Source organism: Chlamydotis macqueenii, chromosome 4 (assembly GCF_036417535.1).
Source record: "Chlamydotis macqueenii isolate bChlMac1 chromosome 4, bChlMac1.mat, whole genome shotgun sequence".
NCBI lineage: Eukaryota > Metazoa > Chordata > Aves > Otidiformes > Otididae > Chlamydotis > Chlamydotis macqueenii.
In genome coordinates, this window is record NC_141559.1 from 76,430,818 (window position 1) to 76,454,838 (window position 24,021).

The 24,021-nt window shown below is 41.2% G+C and overlaps 1 protein-coding gene across 2 annotated transcripts; it reads right to left on the minus strand.

Moving 5' to 3' along the window:
* Window positions 1-1,208: 1,208 nt before the first annotated feature.
* TACC3 (transforming acidic coiled-coil containing protein 3) lies at window positions 1,209-22,571 on the minus strand. Of its 2 annotated transcripts, XM_086746359.1 has the most exons (16): window positions 22,492-22,570; window positions 18,810-18,990; window positions 18,526-18,671; window positions 15,026-16,120; window positions 13,768-13,846; window positions 13,140-13,332; window positions 12,098-12,150; window positions 11,113-11,246; window positions 10,911-11,022; window positions 10,031-10,186; window positions 6,757-6,833; window positions 6,622-6,665; window positions 4,341-4,501; window positions 3,015-3,121; window positions 2,686-2,806; window positions 1,209-1,394 (listed from the first exon to the last, which is right to left on the minus strand). In XM_086746359.1, exons 2-16 carry the CDS (start codon window positions 18,987-18,989, stop codon window positions 1,329-1,331), a joined length of 2,724 nt encoding a protein of 907 aa, XP_086602485.1. In that variant the 5' UTR covers window position 18,990; window positions 22,492-22,570; the 3' UTR covers window positions 1,209-1,328. The 2 variants fall into 2 exon arrangements, with proteins under 2 accessions (XP_086602485.1, XP_086602486.1); XM_086746360.1 differs by lacking the exons at window positions 10,911-11,022; window positions 11,113-11,246 and having other exon boundaries at window positions 22,492-22,571.
* Window positions 22,572-24,021: the final 1,450 nt, after the last annotated feature.

Below are 24,021 nucleotides of genomic sequence, written 5' to 3' on the forward strand. Positions count from 1 at the left end.
TATTGTTGCTACTTATACTGACACTGTCAGGTTAGGACAGAAATCACAAAGAAATCCCCACATACCGTGAATGTAAGTGTGTTAATGAAGGGAAGAGCTGCTCTGGAGGGTGCTCCTGCTACACACAGTTCCCAGCACAGGTAACAATACTGATCAGTAACTACCTAACCAAGGAGCAGACCCCAGACTCCTAAGCACTGCTATTCATTTCCACACTTGTCCTAGCAGATCACCCTTACATATAACAGAAGGGCTTCATGCACAGCTGAGTTGCTGTACCCAGCAGCAACAGCCCTTCTGAGAGGAAAATGCAGCTACTAGGCAGGCAAGTGAGGAAATGACCACCCAATAATATTAGAAATAAAAAGTTGTAGCTTGCAATGAGACAATCCTGTTAATGTCTGTTAGATAATAACAGCTTATCTGAGATGTCTGCTGTTGCCCTAATTAAAGCTGACTTCATCATAACCTGTGACCTGCAGGCTACAGCTCTCAGGGCTTTCCATACAACTTGCTGACCGGAAAGTGAATAGCATCAGATAAACTGTGACATGAAAAAATAACGGAGATAGAGTAGCAAGCAAGCTGTCCTGCTATTCAGTACGCTTAGGTTGTCTGGAGAGAGGAAAAAAAAAAAAAAAAAAAGGCAAAAAAAAAAGCAAAACACTGAAGTTCCACATTTTTTTAATAGCTAATTTTAAGACTCACCATGTCATCCCTTCTTCCACCTACTGTTTGAAAATAAACAAACTATGTAATATGTTTTTATTATACACTTTCAAGTTTAGTAATTGGTTTAGTTTACAGCAGATATTTAGTAAGTCCTCTACAGGTTCACAGCAACAGCAAGGAGGCACGTCAGGTGGCTGGTGACAGGACATGTACTTAAGCTTTCAGTTTTTACTTTATAGCATTTGTGACAGGTCAAGTTTTATTACAGTCTTGGAACTCTGGAGTGTTTTGATTTAAGTGAGAGAGCAGGAAGTACAAAATAGAGAGACATCACCCATGCCAACCCAGGTCATGAGTACAGAGGCTAGGTGTTCATACACAGAGAAAAGGAGTAAGATGACTCAAAGTTTTTCCTCTCAGTGACATGTGAAAATGTTGTGCAAGACATTGCTACCTACAGGAAGCAGCAACTGAATTAAGTATTCATGAACTAGTCAGTTTATTGACATTTCCTACAAAAGATACAGCCAACAGTATGCAAGACAACAGCAAATCAAGACTTTTATTTTTTCCTCACATACATAATTAAAAGAGTGAGTGAACACACAAGACAGGAAACCAGAAAGACTAAACATATTTACAAGACAGATAAGCTATCAAATTTTTTCCATCTTCAAGATCAAGTCGTCACAGATTTTTGTTAGTTCATCGTTTTCTTTAGTCTGTTGGAGACAGAAAAATAAAGCAGTAAGTTTCAGGTATGCCTAAACTACACTGCATCCATGTAGTGAGCCAAGTTGCAACAAGTCATGTTTGCCAACACGTGGAATAGAACATCCATTTTACACACTAGTGACTCATGCAAATTTACTCTAAAGCCGAGTCTATTTTGTAGAAGGTCACAAGGCACCCTTTAAGGGCCTCAGGAAACGAGCCAGAATCCACTATATTGTCTCTGCTTCCACAGACTTTCCCATAATATGTTGAGACCAACTGATGTCAGAAAGTAAGACTTTTCAGATTTAGCCTTTTTGTAAGATACACTGAAATTTAAGATGCTAGTGACAGTTTATAGATTTTAATCTCCACAAGACAGACAACTCTGTAGCACAATGCTTTGATGCTTTTACTGACATGTGGCAATAGTTTCTGGTTTGTGTAATTCCTTGTATGGTTAAACCATTTCAGTAAAAGTTCTTAACATAAAATGTTACTGTATTTATAACAGAAACAGAACTAGTTCTGTGTTAAATGCCTTGTCTCATCTCTCTAGTTACAGGACTACTGTTTCCTCAGCTATACAAATCTTAGCCTGAATGCTAAACACAAACATGGGACTCTTCCCTAACAACAGGAATGTGTCAGCATTTTTTTTAGTCTTCAGTGCTGGCAAAGATACAGCCATGATGCAGTAAAACTAATAGCACGCGTTTCCAGCAATATAACTTAACTCTCAAAGTTTTTTTCCTTTGAAGGATTCTAACAAAGGAAACCGATGTTGTTTTGAGACATTCTAAAACTTTATCTAAACAATATGAAATGCAGCAATCAAATACATGGATTAATGGCCTGAACAATACTAAGAGTTCAGTTAATACAAGAGAGTCTGTATTAGTGCTAATAGTTTACAAATATGTTTACGAACAAGCTGAAACAGACAGTCACTCAAGATTCATTCCCAGAATCTGCTCCAGGAGATGTTTAAGTTTTAGACTGCCATCTCCTTCGGTAGTTCAGATCACCTCCTGAACAGTAGCCTGGATTGATCACATTCATGACCCATCCACCTATGGGAACAAACCTTTTTCTCAAAAAAAATCTAAACATACAGATGAGCCTTGACATAACAGAGTTGTGCCTTAAGTTTCAATGTCTATTTCCCAAAGTCTGCCAGGACAGCAGCCATCAACACCAGCACAGTTAGCACAGCTATTTCTAACACTGGTAAAAGGCAGTTCTTGACCTAGTCTAAGGCAATAGCTTGAAGAGGCTCCTTGTGGCATTTGGACTAACCTTTTGTTCAAGGCTCCTCTCTAAAGACTGGATCCTCATTTGTTCTTTGCGGAGACTGGCTTGTAGTGCTGCAGTCTCTGATTTGGCTTTGCTTCGTACCTGGGCAATTTCCTCGTTTGCTCTAAAATGAAAGGAAAACAGTATTTACACCCCTTCAGACATCACAGCAAAACCATTCATAAAGTCACATGAAGTTCTTGTACTCTGGATTAATCACCAAACTGAAGAAGTTTTAAGTCAGGTTTTAGCATTAATGAACGCCATTTTGCAGCAACTGTGAGAACTATATATTTCACTCCTAGTACTTGGCTTCTTGACATGGTACTTACTGATGCAGTTTTTCTTCAGCGTGTGCCTTTAATGCCTGATATCTCTGCTCCTCTTTTTTAATTCTAGCCAGGTATTCTTCAGCACATTTTTTCAGAGCTTCTTCGTTCTGTCCCAAGAATGAGAAACTTTGTTAGTTTTTTACGTTCTAGCAGATGGAAGTGTCTCCACGTCACAAGTGGGCTATTTGACTACACCAAAGTGCCACTATTTGCTCATCAAAATAACTGGAACAACTGAAGTCCCACAGACCTACATAGGGACTAAGGTTCCTCCTAACTACAAGGGAAAGGTCACTGAAACTAAGGTCATAATAAGTCTTGTGCATTTTGTTTTTTAACATCAGCTTTGTCGTAGCTTGCAGTTGTCCTAAGAACAGCTAGAAATCCACAAAAGGATTCAGGCTTTGGACTCTGATGTAAGGGAATCCAATATTAACAGCAACAAAGTTACTTTGTTAGGCACCGACAGTATGACATCTCATTTTATTAACTATTATAGCAAGCTGGAATAAGTGCTAAGACTCCCTACTAATTCCAGCTCTTGAATTTAGCAACTCTGTTTCCAAACGATGCTTTACCTTTGTGCCAAGGAAAGGGCTTCTGAATTTAGGGTGGAGAGATGGGACACAAGATGAAGGAAGCCTGATGTGTTAGTAAAGCAGAAACTTAAGCTGTTACACAGACATTATGAATCTAGACTACCATGAACCTTGTAACAGGCTAGTTCTAAGGTTGAGTAAACTGAGGACACTGAAGAGATAACTGAGGGAAAAAATCTGAAGGCTCTTTTTTTAAACACCAGCTGAATCAATTTTTACGCATTTCATGCTGTAAGAAACCAGAGCTTATGCTCTTCATTAGTTTCATTCCTCCAGTTGCTGAAAATGCTACAGAAGTGAGGCCTGATTTTACCAAGTTGGGCTTTTTTTAAGCTGAAAAACCACTTAAACTATTGTAATAGCAAACCCTCTTCAGCATCCATTCAACATGACCTAGAGGAAACAAGCTGTCCTTACGCAGCAGTTGCTACATAAGAATCTGTCTCTGATTAACAGAAAAATGATACACACGCAGCAGGAAAGTTCCTTTTTCTGTTTGAAGAAACTTTGGCTTCTAATAGAGAAATTATTATGATACTTTAAGCCAGCCACTAAATACAATAAATCAGTAGTTTTAAAAATCTTTAAATAAACAACTTAACACCTGGTTTTACAGGTAGTGCCTATGCCAGCTAATTAATGGCTGCTCTAGAAATTAATCATTTCCTCTCCACTAATATCCTTCCATTTATCGTGGAAGGATACTATTTGCATTATAGCATCTTACTTTGCGGTAACCCTCTAGCACTTCTTTCTGTTTTTCAAATCGTTTGAAGAGTTCAGAGAAAGATTTCTCCATAGAGTTCAGATCTGAAATAACTTGTTGCTTCTCTTCCACCATCCTCTGCATTTCTTTCTTCGCAAATTCCTTCTGCTTCTGAGCATCCTCTAAAGAAAGCACAGTAACAGGGTTATGCTCATGATTGTTATTGCATCAACATAAAACTAGTTCCATAGTATGGACAGATAACTCCCACACCTTCAATTCTTCCTTCTAAGCAAAAAAGGGTTTAATGATGTAGCTTCTCCTCTGACAGGATACCATACTCTCTTCATCTGCTATACCAACCCTAAGGTCACTGAAGGCTGATAAGGTGCTTGCACAAAGCACTGTTTCTCCTGCAGTGTAGCCAAAATACTACAACCAGCTACACCCAAACTTACCATAACAGAAGCCTCAAGTGTTGTGATAGAAGCAATGAAACAAAAAATATTCGTTTCCATTAAATACATACAATAGCTGGAAGATCTGGAGGAGACTGGGATAACAAGCCAAACTAGCATTGCAAAGTCTTTCAGAACAAGTTTTTGTTAGCACATCTAAGCTATGTTCCCCACAGGCTTAAAGAAGCACAACACAGCTGATGTAATATTCAGTCTTCTTAAAGAACTAAATTTAGGCAAGGCACAGATTTGGCAATTCAGCTTTGAACTAGGAAAGTGTACCTACATAATAAGAGTTTCATTCAATGTCTTCCTAGCTTTGAAGCCATAAACTTGATTAAAGAAAAGACTTGATCTGTCCAGCAAGAATTCCTACTGATATCTTATCATTTAAATGAGGTCAGATAATAAACAGTTAAACACAAGGTGCCAACAACTGGATCTGCCAGTTTTAGTAAACCAACAGCTCACACTCCACTGGAGAATAAGTTAAATGTGTTCACACCTTATACAGGAAGTCATCACTACCTACCAAGTGATATGACATTTGTATGAATACACATAAAAAAGTTTAACTACCTTGTCTGAAACCTTATACTTGAAACTAATGCCATCAGAAATGAAGAGTACCAATTTCAGTTAGTAACCTCAGCCTAACCATGTGTTGTGGTTTTATTTAGTGAAGGGGGGCCTAAGGTGGCAGCTTCTGTATGAAACTGCTAGAAGTTGCTCCCCTTTGTTCAGTGGACTTGTCAGGGCCTAGGGCAGACCCACTGCTGGCCAAGGCTGATTCATAGCAGAAAGTTCTGTGATAATGCCTCTACAATAACATATTTAAGAAGGGGAAAACAGGAAAAAAAAAAGAGAAGATGTGAAGCAGCTGAGCGGGGCAAAGGCGCAGAGGGGAAGGCGCAGGCCTTGTAGGCCTCACCCTCTGGCCTCTCGCCAGGCAGCCGACTGGGCCCGACTCAGCCCAGCCCGGCTCCAAGAAGTGGAGAGGAGAGGAGATGGGTGATGTGAAGAGATCCTGAGAGGCATCTGCCTGCCTGTTGTGAACAGCTTTTCTTGTGAGAGAAACAGCTGCAGACGCCAAGGTCAGTGAAGAAGGAGGGGGAAAGGAGTAAAGTTTCTCCTGGCCAAGATTCCCCTGCAGCCTATGGTGATGACCATGGTGGAGCAGGTTGTCCCCCTGCAGCCCATGGAGGTCCACAGAGGGGCAGAGATGCACGTGGAGCCCATGAAGGACCCCACACTGGCGGAGGTGGATGCCTGAAGGAGGCTGTGGCCAATGGAGGGCCCGCTGGAGCAGCTGTTCTGGAAGGACTGCACCCCGTGGAAGAGATGACCCACACCGGAGCAGTTTCACAAAGGACTGTGGCGTATGGGTGGGACCCCACAATGGAGCAGGGGAGGAATGTGAGGAGTTCTTCCCCTGACTATGAAGCAGTGGCGTAAAACAACACATGATGAACTGACCGCAACCCCCATTCCCTCTTCCCTCCTGTGCCACTCCTGGGGGGAGCAGGGGGGGGAAGGTGATAGAGAATGTTAAGCTCGGGAAGAGGGAGGGGTGGGGGGAGGTTATTTTGTTTTCTCTGTCTCATTATCCTGCTAGTTTTAGTAATAAATGAATAGTTTTCCCCAAGTCGAGTCTGTTTTGCCCATAACGGTAACTTCAAGGATTTCTCCCTGCCCTTATCTCAAACCTCAAGCCATTTTCTTAGATCATCTCCCCCTATTCTCTTGGGAGGCGGGAGAGACTGTGTAGTCTGGTCCCGATCCGTGCTGAACTACGACACCATGTCAACCCCCCAAGCCATTCAAAGTGTAAATACAGAACTTACCCATCATTTGTGTTATTGTACTTTCAAACTCAGCAACTATTTTTCTAAAAAACATGAAAAAAAAAACATTGAATGTAAGTTAGAAAAAGCAGCTGGAGTAAATATGTAGATACAGAAATCAAGACAGATTCATACCCCATTTCCTTGTATTCCATATGAAGCTTATCATACTTCTTTTTCCATTCCTGAGTCTCCAACTGTTTCTCTTGAACCTTTGAGAGAAAAAGTAAGCCTTTATTCTTGCATAGGAAGACATACAAGAGTCAACACTCAGAACAGTCTGAAGGGCAGCTTAGGTAGACTTACAACTTGACATAGAGATAAGTTGTAACTCCTTAACACTCAAAATGAAATGTTTCATTACAAATTTGAGTCAAATAAGATGTAGATTGATATGTAGATTTCACATAACTGGTAACATTGAGTTGGAATCATGTATCTCCCAGATGGCAATATCAGAGCCAACTCAGCTAATCTCCTGGCTGCTCTAATTCATCCTATATGTAGATCATTGTTCCTCGGCCAGTCATATTCTCTCAAGTGATATGTATGGCCCTTTTATTTACAAGGCAGAAAAAAAATAAGCCACACAAGTCTGCTAATCTTAATACAGGAAAGAGCAAATACCAGAATCAAATTGCTGTTTGGAGTCATTTGTATTCAATACTCAATGCTCCCCCTACCACGTTTCCAAGTGTAAACACACCTCAGTTCATTTAAGAAAACCATACATATTTCACATCCACAGAGCTCACAGTAACAATATTAAGTATAAGCACTCTTTGTTAAATGATTTCTGCAAACTCCATGAACTTAATTTTGTCATTGAGTTTCTACTAAGAACTAGAAAACTGGTAGTTGACTGCACTGTGGGAGATCTTCAGTGACAACAGAGGCCCAAAATATATAAAACCACCTGGAATTTTAAACATGAAAAACGGATAGCACATGATTACTGCTGATTTCCCCTCGAAGTTGCAGTACACTGTAGTACATTTTTTATTTATTTTAGAGTAAACTCATTTTAAATGTAATATTTCAGATGACAGGAAGTGAAAAAATAATGTATCAAGAGAGAATTAACAATAGTTAGGCTAGAAATAAGTGTTACAAAAGCAAAAATGGAGATGTAAATTAAAATGGAATCCAGTTTAAAAAAAAATTCATTTGCAAAGTCAACAGAAATGCTTTGGTAGACCTAAAAAAGCATGCTTTCATGAAATCCTGTATCTGTCCAGAAGGAACACAGGTTTGGTTTTTTCCTCTCCTCTCACTCTTCAGTTGTTTCACCAAAAAAAGTAATCTTAAGATTTAGTGTGTCTTCCTTTCAGGTTAATACAGTAATTCCAAGCATTTTTATTTACATGATACACAGCTAGAGTCATCCAGTCACACCTGTCTTGCTGCAGCTATGTCTACATGTTTAAAATAGTTGTTTGAAACAAGCGATTAGAGCACCAATTTTAAGATATTACAAGCTTTACCCCCTGTTATTATATAAATTCTTCGTTTTAGATCAATGCACTGTCAAAGTACATTTAGATCAGTGCACTGTCAAAGTCGCACTTGTTTACCTGGACTAGACAATACGCTGGGTAAGAGAGTCCTCCTAAATGACAGAAAGCAAGACTTACTCCTAGAAAAGCTAGTATCTTTGTACTCCAGAGGAAAAGAGTAACTTCAGCAGCAAATAATCACAGGTCATCTTCATTTGGTGTCCTTAGTGTAACTCACTGCCTGCAGTATAGCCAGTCAGGAATTCTGAATGCTCCATTTTCTTGTTAAGTTAATTTTGAAGTGACATAATTAGCTTCAGGGACATTTATGCTTAAGTACTCCTCTTAATATTATTTAGTATTTGTAAGCTTACATAGCCCAGAAGCCATAATTGAATCAAGTACTCAGATTTTTGAGGTGGGTGGATACATAACTCTTCTTGCATCAGTAAGAAGATTGGGGTTCAAAAGCAATTTCTGTAGTGACATAATTACAGAATATGCTTGAAGTCCCACCAACTATTTCCTTTCTCCTCCAGAGTGAGCCTCCATATCTCACTTTTTTTTTTTCAGTTGAACATACTGTTGTGCCTCCTGTGTTAGCTTTATTTAGTGAGTGGGGGGGCTACAGTTGCAGCTTCTGTAAGAAGCTGATAGAAGTTGTTTCCTTTTTGTCCAGTGGAGACTTCTAGGCTGTAAGAAATGGAGAGATGTGAAGAGAATCTGAAAAGCATCTGCCTGAGCTGATTGTAAAGTTTTTTTTTTTGTAAGAGAAACAGCTTCAGACGCCAAGGTCAGTGAAGAAGGAGGGGGAGGAGTAATGCTGCTCCTGGCCAAGATTCCCCTGCAGCCTGTGGTGATGACCATGGTGAGGCAGGCTGTCCCCCTGCAGCCCATGGAGGCCCACAGAGGAGCAGAGATCCACCTGCAGCCTGTGGAGGACCCCACATCTCAGCAGGCAGATGCCTGAGGGAGGCTGTGGCCCATGGAGGGCCTATGCTGGGGCAGCCATTCCTGAGGGACTGCACCCCACAGAAAAGATGACCCACGCTGGAGCAGTTCACACACAATGGATCCCACACTGGAGCAGGGGAGGAATACGAGGAGTTCTTCCCCCAGCAAGGAAGGAGCGGCTGCAATGTGCAGTGTATTGACCTTAACTCCCATTCCCTCCTCCCCCATGCCGCTCAGAGGGGAAGAAGGTAGAGATAATGTTAAGCCTGGGAAGGGGAGGGGTGGGGGGAGGGGGGAAGTTATTTGTTCTCTCTCATTATCCTGCTTTGGTTTTAATAATAAACAAATACTTTTCCCCAAGTTGAACCTGTTTTGCCCATAATGGTAACTAAGAATCTCTCCCTATCCTTATCTCAAACCTCAAGCCTTTTTCTTATATTATCTCTCCCTATTCTCTCAGAAGGTGAGAGGAGTGAGAGACTGTGTAGCTAGATCCTGAGTGGGGCTAAACTACAACAGCCTCTTCATCCCTCAAAAAAAAAAAAAAAAGAGATCACTGCATTGAATTGCCATTACTGTTGTATCTTGTTCTAAGGAAATTGTATTAGAAGTCACCAGTCCATCCCATTGGCAAGAACACGTATTTCCTGCCTAGTTTAATAAAGAATAGTCAGGTCACTGATATTAAGCCTAACCATTCTACCTGATAACAGATGCTTTTTATTACTGACCAGTTCTAAGGCAGAACCTGACTAACAGTGAAGTTTACCATATTTCCTTAGATATTAGCTCTGACAAGTTCTATACCTACCACTCTTATCAAGTCCATGGAAAGTTTTTCAGGATGAGATGCTTACATTAAGTATGATGAAAAGAATTACCAAGTACAATACCAGACAATCTAAACAAAATAGATTCTCAAGGCTATGCAAAGCATGGCTTTGGAAGGGTCACCATACCTCTCTCTTAACCAGTTCAACAGCTGCATCCATGTCTTTTTGGCTATATTTTAGCACATCTATAATAGCATCCACTTCAGTGTTTGCAGAAGCAGCCAAAGGGAGTGGAGGAACATCACCACCACTCATGGAGTCTGGAATTAGGGGAGCTGTGTCCTGTGAGAAGAAAAAGGGTAGAGTTTCAACAGATTCCTAATTTTCATGCCACTGATTAGATGCATGCAGATTATTCAATGCTAAGTCAACATATTTCACTTAAGCATCCAGAATATCTCCATAACTGTTACTGTAACTTTCTTACTTCATGATATCTTTCATAACTATGTAGTTATCTTTAAGGTATAACAGAAACTGCTATCCACCAATTACAGCTATCAGAAACACAGATGACACCACGCTATCCCCACCAGTAAAAACAGCACCATTTCAGGACAAACTGTTGTGTGCACATCTCTTCATAAAAGGCTGTTCAAGCTATAACCCTTAGACTATAGAGCATCAAGTTTAATCAAATAAGTGCTTTTCACCCTAGCAGTGCAATTAAAATAGAAGCTTGTCTTATTTTTGTGGCTTCAGTTGCATGAAAGAGATTGCTTTAATCAAGCACTCTTAATGCCAGCTCAAATTCTCCTAGGCCGTGTGCAATGCCACCAGTTTCCACCAAAAAGACCTTTAATACTTAAGAAAATGAAGTCCATCTAAAAGTTTAACTTTCATATCAGTGAGCATCCAATCTGTTGGTTTTTTTTTAAGATGTTTAAATAAGCATTAAGTACTCTGCAATCCTCAGAATATCTGCATAAGTCTTAAGTCCAGAACCTAGCCAATCCCCTTCCCAAAGTATCAACATGAAACCCGATACCATTCCAGACACCCTTACAGGAGTTGTAAATGTTCCCAGAAGATCTAGTCCTTTTGGTTTTTCTTCTTTTTGAAGACTCAGTGCAGGCTTTTCAGCTTCCTCAAGCAATTTACTTAACTCAGCAACAGGACTAAAAATGAACAAATACACACTATCATATTCAAGCTCTGCCTATCTTGGTAAAGCTACATACTACAGTCTAGACTAAGTCAATACCTACCCAGGCTGAAGCGGAGCTGTCATGATATTCATATTTGTTCCAATAGTACCAGAAACTGGTTTTCTTGGACTGTCCCTCAACAGAGGGTCAAACTTCAAATACAGCGACTGTTTCCTCAAGGCAGACTCTTTGAACTGAGGGGAAGAGGCATAAATTGGCAGATATGCTGCTTCATGGCTTAACACACACATCCCACACATGTACATAAATAATTCTCTAGAGAGAGGGTGAGCCTATTCCTCAGTGGCCAGAGCACTGTTCTCAGGAGAAAAATTACATAAGAGAACTCAGTGCCCACATGCTTAAGTCCTTATGTAATAACAAGTTAACTCAATCTGTTCAGACAGAACCAAAAGGGCAAATTTATGAACTATTCAAAACCAGCAGAAGACACTGGAAGGGGAGGATAGTACTGTTAGTTGAACGAGCAGTGCATGTCCTTCTCTGTCTTTGCTTATACAACAAAGGACAAACACAGCATCATCAAAAAACAACTTCAAGAGTTGCTACTACTCTGGACCAAAGTAGGAGAAAGAATAACTAAGCTGAACTGATTAAAACATGACATGCCCAATTTAGAGACAGATTTCCTGGAACTGCCCATAAAACAAAAGAGCTTAGAAAAAAAAATACTCTCAACACAATGAGCCTGCAGTTCTAAAGCATTATGTTCTTGCAGTTTTGGCAAGCAGAGGTGAAACGTCACCCATCTCTGCTTCACCACTATTAAAGAAAAATAGCACCTTTGCTAACTGAAAGCATAAGACCACTGATCTTTAGCAGAATTGCTTATAATTACATTTCCTTCCACCACCAACCCCTGCCCAGCCTTGTAGACACATTCCTTTGGAATACAACCTATATTTCTGTAGGCAAGTTCAAATGTAAGCTATTTCATGAAAACATTTAAGGCTTGACAGTTTCATTTTCCTTTCCTCTCCCCTCTACCAGGGTGGCAAACAAAACATTTCAGTGTTATACTTACTGATGAAGTCCCAAATTGTTCCAGATAGTCTATTTCTATGCCCATTCCTAAAACTGGAAAAGAAGGAAATGATACAGTGAAGATGCAATATTGTCATATTGTCTTACAGTGCAGCACCCACAGACAGAAACAAATAAGTATGTGGATAAAGCAAACAAATCCCTGCTCCCATCTCATGAGCTCTAGTTTTTCATCTGCTCAAAATATTGTATTTCTACCTGGACCAGAAAAAATAAAATTTTTAAATCACACAGATTTCTAAGCTAAATGAACTTACAGCTTCCATTTGTCCCCACATACCTATAAGAATATGTAGAATTTGACACAGTTAAAGTGTCAAGCACACTCACGATATTCTATTTTATACAATGCCCCACAAAACAAAGATTGGCAATCTCACCATTAAAATTAGCACACAGCTCAGATTTAACAATGAAATTATTGCCATTTCTCAATACCTTAATACTTGAGTGGAACTGATGTAAGTGACAGACTGCACTGCAGTCAAGACATTTGATCATCCTTCCACAGTGCCCCTGCAAGGAATAACCCTTCCAGGTGGTTAAGTCAGTTATTTATATGGTAGGTTTTCAGGACAGGCATGCAAGTGCAGAAAGACTATCCACACCACAATATGAAATCAGCATTCAAGTAGTGCTAAGGCCTGCAATAATCTACAGTTGCATAGCTCTACTGCTTTCAATTTAGGAAGTCCTTCATACTGGAAGTTATTTTAAGTGAGCATTTTTTCAGCACAGAAAGCTGCCACTGAAAGTCTAAAAAGATTGTTTCTGTACCAGTCTAAATGTCATCCTTCCAGGCAGTTGAATGCTAATAGTCAGCTTTTTTGAATTTAGCTTAATCCAGAGAAAGCTAGAAATATGCTTAGTTACTGCTAGTCATTGTAGGTTTTACAGTCCTTTCAGAAGGGCAAAGTGAGAGAAAGAAAAACTAGAATCAACTTCAAAACTGAAGTAGAGATATATACACAGAGGTTATTGTAGCAATATCTTTTCAGTCTGTTCTAAAGAAATATCATTACCTTCTGATGACGGTCTGAAGAGCTCTTCAGGTTCAGTGGTAGCTGCCTCCTCATCTGCTGTTATGTCAGTTCTGTGGGAACCAGATTTAATTTCTTCTGCAGACATTGACTTTTTTCCACTGTCAGCGGAAAACAACTTATCTTGAGAAGTGACATTAGCTGGAGACACTTTAGATGGGCTCATTTGCTTCTCCTGATGAAAAAAAACACACTCCTTTTTACTGTTAAAATAATTATTTAAATGCAATGAAAATCACAATAACGATCAAATTGTTTTATCATAGACTAGCTGGGCAGACAGCATAATAAATGAAGAGTTCACAGGCATAGAAACTAAACTACCAACACCAAGTACAGCTCATATTATACAGGAGTCACTTTAAAGTCCACACCCTTATGTTTGTCCTTATATGTGACTCGATCAAAAAAGATACTAAATACCAAGGTTCCAATTTGAAGGTAACATTAGAGGCAGCCAAAAGACAAGCCTGCATCTAGAGTTGCTGAAGATGCACAAAAATACTAGCTCTCAGACAAAATATCACAGATGGGTTTGACAAGGTTAAATCAAAGAACTCTGTTTCACGGAACAACTTGGTAAGAACTGGCTATCTTTCCTATACCTTACCATGGCTATCTCTCCTGGAAGTTTAGCTTCTGCTCCAACTCCTGGCTTGTCTTCTACCATACTCTGTTTGCTGTCTTCCCTAAAGGAAAAAAAAAAAAGAAAAAAGAAAAATTGTGTCATAAAGACAGTTCTGAATTCTGTATTATCACATATAATGAAGTACTGGACAAAGTAAGCCTCTGAAGAGTTTCTACTGCCACAGTACAGGAAACTTCAAGGACGGTAGGGACGTAAAAGCCACTGTCTTGCCTGGTGACAACTTTAACAACAGAAAGCTCTCCCTCCATCAGAAGTAGTGTTATCTGGGAAGCAGAAAGTCACAGCAGCATCACTTATTACTATTTACTTAACACTGTTCTCTTCTTTCCATTTTAGCTCATTATTATTTTAAAGATACACTTATTGTTTAATTAATTCTTAAACAGAATTAGAGGCAGCCTGCTACTCTTTCCAAAGTAATGCAGTGATTATTGGTGTAAAGCACAGAACTTCGTTAGAGAAGTCCAATACTTTCAATACTGCTGACAGCACAAATTTAACATTTCACCTCAGTAAACAGTAGCTGATCACATTACACACAGAGCAGGAGAACAAACTGTCAAATGAACATCTTGTGCCAGTCTAGTTCTGGCAAGCATCTGGCTATCTATAGTAACACTGACACTTTAATAGCTACTTTTTTGGAAGGACAACACAACATTTCTTATTCTCAAATATGAAGTTTTACATGGTGGAAAAAAAATGCCACTTTAGTGACAGGCATTTTCATTGTAGATAGCATTCAGATACCAAGAATATGCAAGGAAGAAACAGCACCTCAGAGCTCAGCCAGGACATTAAGCATAGAACAGAATTGCCTAGTGCCTTCACACGCTGCATGTGCAACACTGCTGCCTACTTACCTGTTTCCTGAAAGACAGCAGCAGTCACTCGATTCTCCGCATCCTACTTTAATCTTGGAGGAGTGGGGAAAGAGCCTCTTGATCAAGCTACTCTTCCCATATAAATCTGTTGCCTCCCATTCCTCTAGATTTAAGCATACCTTTTGCCCAGAGCTAGCCATCTCAGGATGGTTTCCCCAAGGAGATCTTTTCTATTGCAACATATTGTGTTAAAGGTTACAACGTGCAACAGACTTGGCCAACTTTGGAGGGAGGCAGTCAAGGAGGCAGGAATCAGCTCCTTAGAGATACCATTTAACTATCTTTTCCTCACATGAATTCAAGGTGCTTCTACATTCAGCTACATATTTACTTACCAACTTTTGGGTTCTCTTTTCTCAAGGGTTTCACAGGTACTTGGTCTGTTACCCTGCTCCACTAGGAGAGGCTCCCTTCTTGAGGGCATGCTATCCTGTTTCTCTTGCAGGTGAACTTTCTGAGGGCTGGGTTCAGAACACTTGGGTGAGCTGGAAACTTTAGAGCCTCCTCCAAACGGATTAAAGTTTGGATCATCAAGTTTGTCCCAGTCAAACTTATAAGATGCTTTGGGAACAGGGATTTCATCTTCCACATTACTTTTATTTTGTACTTCAGAATTCTCTGTTTTCATTTTGGTAATAGGATTTTTTTTTGAAGGTGGCTTAATTCCAGTTCTTTTACCTAGTTTCTTAGGAGGTGGCTTTCTAGCAGTGGTATTATTGAAGTCAAATTCCAGTTTTACTGGTCCAGCCTTGGTGACATCAGGCTTTTCTGTAGGTTCCCCTTTGGAGACAGACAGCTCTTCCACAGGCTTTGACTCTTCTACAGAGGCTTTTGCTGCTACTGAAATATTCTGAAGCTTTGATTCTCCAGTTTCAGAAGAACTACTTACATCAGAACCCCCGAGACCTAAGTCACCAGATAACTGTACAGGAGGTGTAAGTACTTCTGCTGATCCCACTGAGTTACCAATTTGGCTCACATCTGTGGAAGCAGACTTCACATCCTGCACAGAGTCACTGATGGCTTGCTTAGGGGGCAGCTTGGATTTATTAGACTCCAGCTCTCTCAATATAGATTCTTTTCCAGAGAAAAGAGTCTTCTCCTCTTCACTCGTGTACTCTATACTTGCTGTGGTTGAAGCAAAAGAAGCTGCATCATCCCGAAGAGAATCATTACTTTTTTCAGACGTTTTCTCAGGGCTGCTAGATGCTCTTACTGGAGACTTGTGCAGATTTCCAGGAGAATGCTGCAACTGCGCTGAACTTTGAAAGGGATTGATGTCATTTAAGTTATCAAAATCAAGATTGTAGGAACCTCGACTCTTCACTGGCATCTCATCATCTGGGTAAGGAGCCGCACTGACCTTCTCTGGCATTTGTGTATTTATCACTGTATTATCTGCTTCAGGTTCAGTCTTTTGTTGACATGTGCTGCATTAAAAAAAAAAAGTCAGGTCACACACACTATAGCTATTTTTTAAGAGATTATTTTAAATCATCTTTAGAAAGACATTTGCACAAGTGGCTTTATATGCTCAGAGTAATCTGATTTTTTCTGACACAGGTGGCTGGCAGTAAAATAATATCACAACAGCAAGAATTCAATTGCCATCTAGAGTCAGAAGTTATGAGCTCTGGTATACATAAACTACAGGGAGATCAATCCTTTAGACTAGTCAGTATTCTTAGGTCATCCGTTCTACACAGCTATGTTGCCTTATAACAGTCATCACTGGAGACTACCCTACTCACTGGAGCATACAGACATTTTCATGTCACTACACAGTGAAAGATACATTGCTTAGGAGGAGTTATTCACAATAAGCAGCTCAAACACAGGCACAACTAGTAGTACATCTACATCTTCATGTAGATTCATCTACAAGTCATGACAGACTCACAACTCTAGAACCAAACTGATTCAGGTTGTCCCATTCCAGTAGTTACTTTGTCTGGTCAATTCAGCCAATATTTTTCCCCCAGAAGTATGCACATCATTTCATCTATGAGGGCTAGCACATCAAAACAGAACCTGGACTTCAGGCACTCTAAACTCCAGCAACAGCAAATCTGAAGAGCAAAGCGGTAGACAAGAAAATACTCCTCCAGTAAGAGAAATATAAGATTCTCTAGAAGAAGAAACAGGTTAAAGAGTTTGTGTACTCAGTACTGCTGGGTGTTCTACAAGTTATTGCTACCCACTTTTTTTCCCCAAACTCTACTCAACTTTTGAGGCTTAGCCTCAGACTACAGAGAGTTAAGCCATTACTTCCTGGAACAGGATTTCCTCCCATTGTTTTGTCCCTTCATAAAGTTATTATTTCTATGTGCCATCCATATCTGCTATAGAACAGAACACGATTAAAAGACACTCACTGAAAACACCACTTTGATAAACCCGAAAGCAAAGGCGGGAGATAAGAGTTCAGGAAGTCCTTCTCACCCGGTTTGAGTGCCTCTTCCCCGCAACAGTTCAGCCCCAGGCTTGTTCAACTACTCAGGCCCCTCCCATTCTCCTTCAGTGCTTAACCTAATAAATGCCAGTCAAGAGCGAGACACCGTCTTGAAACTTGAATTACTTGGGTGTGACTTTTGACTAGTCTCTTCAGCAACACCCAGTCCTTTAGCTTATTTGCTATAAACAGGTGCTTAGATTTTAAAAGTAGAAAGGACATATATAGAAAAAGTAATGTTTTAGTTAGGGCATAATTGCATATCAAGACCAATTTGGTGCTAGCCCTTTTAATTCACTTGAGCCTTATATGTACCAAATCTCTACTTAATCAGGCAAGCAATAAGTTTGGGACATAACTGCAGTTAAGTAGTTTAAAAATTGTGGTAGCTAGCTCAGAAGTGCTTTTCTAAACAACAGCATACATGCAAGTTAACAAGTGAAGCAAATCTACACATTTAAAGAACATGTAGTTATTCCCACCTTTCTCCCTTCTCTCCTTCCCAAAAAGAAGGATAGGGGTTAAATAAAGTACTGGGTAGTTAAAAACAAGCAAAACAGTGTATTTCCTTGCAGAAGACAAAAGCTAAGATCTGAGATTCTTATCACTGGGAATTACAGATGTGAGATGTTTATACAAGTTTAAAAAGGGGCTGAAATAGTCAGTAACACAAATATACATTGAGGCTTATTAAATAACACTGTTATACCATCATAACAATATTTCTAGTAAAGGAGAGTTGTAAACCCCCAAACTGGAACACCGCAAACTCTGTGCTCTTCTGTAGGCAGCTACCATAAGCCACTTTGAGACCCAGGCTGCTAGACTATAAAGGCACACAAACTTGTTTGTACTTGGGATTGATGATATATTCACTTTGGGTTGCCACATTTTCTTTACTCTTAATACTCATTGACTCACGGTGTCAATTCAAGCTAACCCTTCAGAAGATTTTTCTCAAGGAGAAAATCTAAAACTGTATTTAACATATAAGAGAAGAAATTTCAAGGCTTAGCCGTAAGGATTAGCTTCAGAATAGCTGTAGTCTCACATGAAAACCTTACTACAGGAAGCAGTTCTGTATTCTGTGCCTAGTGTGACTCTTCTTCTAAAAAATTTATCCATATCAAATCATTTATATTACAGTATTCAATCAGTATTCAATACTACAACCAAAATAAAATTTTCTTAAAAGTAATGACATTATCTTTGAAAGAGTTCATGCAAAGTCAGCATTAATTTTGGTCCTTTTGTGCAGTTTACATCCTGTTATAAAAGACAAAGTTACATTTTCACTATGCAGGTTTATAATTGGGGAAAAAAAAAAATCAACTTGAGTCTGTCCCACATTGTAATACTACTAGTAGTGAATACATTACTTACTCAGCATGGACAAGTGTAGATAAAAAATCATCTGCCAAGACTTCGCTGCAATCATCAAGTGTGAAAGTAGTCTCAAGTTTGTCAGTCATAGTAGGACTTAAGATTTTTCGAGTCTGAGGATCTCTTAGAGGAGTTTGAAAGGTTACCTTTAAGAAGGGCAGGGAGGGAGGAAAAAGGAAGAACATGAACACCACAATATTTTCTAACCCCAAACAGCATATGCATTCAGTAGCAGAGATCATAAAAGGCAAAAGAATGTAATCAATACAAAAATAAAAGTTTACCTTCATAGCTTTTGACAGACTTTTTGGTGGCAAGTTTTCTTTCTGGGACAGGCGTAGAATAGAAGGTCTCCCTGTAGGTTCTGGTGGTGCGAAGAAAAAGCTACAGTCTTCCACTGTCAGATCATCACTGACGTTTCCTCCGTTTTCTCCATTTTCTGCATTTAAAATCTGCAGACTCATTCTACAACATCAACACATACAACATCGCAGCATGAATGAGAGGGCGTGGTCAGCCAGATGCGCTTTCAGATAATCAAATAAGTTGGAAGTCTGGCACTGGCTAGCAAATACTAACAGCTTCAGAAGTTTTAAAAGTATTGAAAATCTTCATATGAAAACTTAGATTTCAGAAGACTAAAAGCACTGCACAGCCCCTCCGCTTTTGTTAGGGGTCTAGGAGGTTAACTGTTGATATTACACTTTCCACATTTAACATTATAACCTTACTAATTAAACTGCCTATTCTCCAAAGGGAGCTCTGTCATTTGCAAGTTTCTTCATTCCCAACCCCTTAAAGTCAGCAGTGACTTACAGTCATGTCTCTTGTAATAGGGCATTTAGCTAAGCAAAATTACAGCTTTTGCAAGGGGCTGATGACAATTTCATTTATTCACATGGTTTCATTACTACATTGTACAGCAGCAAACAGCAAAACCAAATTCAGTTAGTTGGGGTGTGTTTAGGATCAGAGTCCTGAAAAACATTATTCAGCTTCTCCCTGCACTGTCTGAGCACATGCTGCTCTTGTAAGACATGTAGTACTTAAGAATCCTCCACAGCATAGATGTTATTGGTATACAAATGTGAAAAAATGTAATTAAAAAGGTATTTCTTAAATATTGCAGACCATATAGGCTGATCTTACCAGTATTTCAACTGTGAAGGACTTGAAACTAAAGCTTGCATCACATCTAAGATTAAGTATGAAAATACATCTGAAATGGAGAAAGGACACATTTCAAGTATCCCAGGCAAGCCAGTACATTATGGGTACTTGAACTCTGCCTACCTTTTATTCCCATTGAAGCCTCCACTGTTCTTAAAGGTTTAACATTAATACTTAGTGATGCTACTGCTGTTTCTCTAAAACAGAAACAGACAAAAAAAAAAAAGGACCAGAACAAAGAAGGTATGTTAAGCAAGATCTAGGCATAACCACTGTCCATGAAGGCTGAACCCTGAGAAGAGCAGTTAATCGGTATCATCAAGTGGAGATGTTGGCTTTCTGCAATGGATAACCATTCCAAATGATCTTGACCAAACAGCTAATCCTTCTCTTATTCCTCCATTCTCCATCATGCAGTCAAGATTAATCCTGAAAATCAGCTGAGGAAGACTCTAAATGATTGTCTCCATTGTCACAGAGGTAACAAGAGCACTCCTACTGAAAATTTAAAATTATGTTTTCAACTTTATTTCCCTTATGCATTTAAATTTATGTATTTAAGTCCCTACACACATTTCATACTCTCCGCTGAACTCAGCTGCTTTGTCTGCAAGCCCAACAATAGCACTTTTAATCAGCAATGGAATGCAAACAATGGCTACAGAAGCCACGGCAAGCAAAGCATGCCTGTGTTAGCCATCTTCATTCCTTCTTTATTCTTCATTATATTCATACTTTAGCTCAAGTTATTTTACACATAAAGTATTTTTACATTAACAACTTGTAGAACTTGAAGTAAACGTCATTGCTTTCCTTCATTCCAAACTGAAAGTGAGACAACAGATCAAGTGGATCTTTACAGACTGTAGCCATTTACTGTAATTACTTTAAAAACGAAGCCTAGGACATAAACAAGTTGGCAACACCTTCTAAAAGAAGCCTCATAAGCAAGGGAGGTTTGTTTGAAGACTTCCCCAGGTTTGTCATGGAGCTACTCATGCACCATGGCTAAACCACATTCAGATCATCAAAATACCCAATAAATTGACACTACATACGCCACATTTGATCAGTATTTTAGACATTAAATCTAAAAATCAAACTCTTTTCTAGGATTAAATCATTAAAAGCAATTCAGCATCTATTTAAAATATTTGCAACCAAGATTTGATCTAAATTATATTTCACAAGTTCATTAGCTAGTAGCTGTGATAAGGTGAAAGGGAGGCTTTATTAAACACATCTTTTTGTTTAAGTTGGTCAGTGTCCAATGCACGCAAGCAGGTAGGGTGAAAGGCACCAAGTTTTCCCCACTATGGACAGAGTTTACAAAAATGAAACTAATCCACATTTTAGAAGAATATTTATCCAGGCACAAGCAGTAATCTGACATTCTGTATTTGAGAATGAACATAAGATCAGCTATATCAGATAATTAAACCTCTGGTACCTATCACTTGTAAATTAAGGGCTTCACGGCAACGACCTGTTGTTTAATGATCACCAGCGCACAGCATCCAAAACACCAATGTGGTCTCAAACGCTGAAAAAAGCCACTGAACATGCAGGGCAAAGATGGAATGTTTCTACTTAATTATCCTTCTGAACTCCTCCAGCAGCTAAGCTTGCTCACAGACAGAGTAACTTACTATGTGCTCTGAATATTCCCATACAAACTGACACAGAGCTAACTGCTATATGTATTTTTAGTGCGAATATCTCCATTCAGAACAAATAAACACTTTTCAGCTTAATCGACTCCTTCATAATCACGACCTTCCCCTGACTACAGAAGTCACCCAGCTCTCAGCAGACCATTGGAGGAAGGCAAATTCTTCGCAGTAGTTTCAGCCAAAAAAAACCAAACAAACAAAAACCCCAAAACCAAGCTTGGGAGGGGGCAGATGCCGAGGCAGGGCCCTTCCACTCCCGGAGCAGCCGCCGGGGCGGGAACCGGTGGTGGGGGCTGTGCTGGGCTGGGGAGAAGAGGACCAGCAAGGCCGGGAAGAAAAAAAAAAAAATAATAAAAAAAAAAAACAAACGCCAACCTTCCCACCTCTCAACCCGCACCCCGCCCCCCCAATTCACGCGGGTGGGCCCCCTCACTCCTGAGTCACCCTAGGCCACACGAGCGCCACATCACCCACCTCAAAGGCAGCGGGGGGCCCTCCACTGGCCCCACGTATATTCTGTGTGTGTGTGTGTGTGTGTCCCGAGAGGCGACCCCGTGTCCCTGCCAGCCCCATATCGCCCTCAAAACGCATAGAGATGCTCCCAACGTCCTCTCGAGTCCCGTCTCATCCCCGAACTCATGAAAGTGGGGGGGTGGGGGGGGCTGAGCTCCAGCCTCATCACCCCCGAGCCTACCCCCCGCTACCCCGAAGTTCGCAGCTCCGCTTCGTCCCCAAACTCACAGAAGCTCCCGCCGAGTTGTTCAGTCCTAAACTCACAAAAGTGCCCCGAAACCCCTCGAGAGGGCCTCCCCCCAGCCCCACACCACCCCCAAGCCTGTCCCCTCAAGCTCCCAGAGAGGAACCCCGAGCTTGTTCGCCCTCCCCCCCCAACCCCACACCACCCCCAAGCTCACACAGGGGTCCCCAAGCCTGCTCTCCCCCCCAGCCCCACACCATCCCAAGCTCACATGGGGGTCCCCGACTTTGTTCGCTTCGCTCCCCCCCACTCCCCGCACCCCACCCCAAGCTCACAAGGGGGTCCCCAAACCCCTCCTCAGCCCTCCCCCACCCACCCTCAGCGGGGCAGCCCGCAGACGATCCCCAGCACCCCCATGCCCCTCACCTGCCGACGGGGCCCAGGTGCGAGCCCGCAGGGCGCTCGGATGAGGCGGTGTGCGGGACCCGACAGGCACAAGCTCCCCCGCAGCTACAACCACCACCCGGCAGCGCCGTCGTCGTTGCCGCCGCCACAGGATTTCAAATTCCAACGGCAGCCCCGGCCTGCGAATGAGGAAGCGGCATTCGGAAGGCGTCCACCAATCAGAAAGGCGCCCTACGGGGGGGCGGGGACAGCCACCGCCCGTGGCCGATGAGCCCCCGCGGGAGCGCGCTGCCGCGCGAGGCGTGCTGGGAAGTGTAGTGCGCGCGATGGGGGGGGGTGTTACGTCATGGCGCCGCGCAGGGGCGGGCAGGAGTTGAACGGCTGAGGCCAGGCCCCTCAGGATTTGGTTGCCTTTAGGGGCACGGACTTGGGTCTGCAAATCCCGAGGTAAATAACTCCACCCTTGTGGCATGAAACTTTAGAAAAGCAGCTTCTCATTACCCAAAGCTCTTTTGCAGTGGAAGGAGCGAAGTAAGAGTGCAGGGACAAAGTGCTGAAGACCTCTGCGGATTTTTGCAGACCCCCGTGTACCTCCTGGGTGAAGACTAACTCTGAAACTTCGCTAACGTTAATTTAGTCAGGATGTTCTTTGTATATGGGAAGCTGACATATAGAGGACAATCATCTCTAATTCAAAGAACAAACATTCAGTATCCTTTACCCAAGGACGTCGGAGCAATTAAACCTTGAGGAGGACATTTAATCAGGACGGTTTAAGAACGCTTTGTGCACGTTGCCAAACTATTGAAGAAACGAGGGGAAAGGTAATTCCGGCGGGGGCCACCACGACCACCGGCTCACCCAAATCGTATCACTGACTCAACAGAAGTAGGCGCAGTACCAGGACTGAGCATGTGTACTAATTCACGTGCTAGGTGAGGAGACTCTGACCAATCATTTAATGGAATAACAATGCGTATCTATTAGAAAGTTGAATATGTTAATATTTTATGTATAAATGTACTGCAGAGAGTCCCGCTTGGGGTGCTTTATTTGTGGGAAACCAGCGAACACCCAGGCTTGTGCAAACCTGAAGTAAATGAGCAGTGTTTCTCCTGAGTGTGTGATCATTGACTCGTTGCACACCAGGCAATGAATCCATTTTTTTTCGGACAACACCTCCATCACATTGCTTCGTGGCCGGGGGAAAGCCAGGCTGGCACTTGCTCATTCGCGCTGTGTGCTGCACGCACGCAGATTTCCACGCAAAGCAAAACTGGGCCAGAATTTGAGATGTAGCCTCCAATGTTCTCCTTGTAGGTGCCTGCTCTGGAGGAATAAGTATAAGTAAACCTGGAGCATCCCCTAAGACTCAGTCGTGGGGTGGGTTCATGACACACTCTTGATAGCATTAGGACTCTGTGAAGGAAATGAAGGTCGCTGATACAGAAATAAATGCAGGATCAGCTCAGAAGCTGGAAAACTTTTGGAAGAAGGTCCACATTTAAATTTTGGTTCCATTCAGAGACCCATTATGATAAATAAATCCAT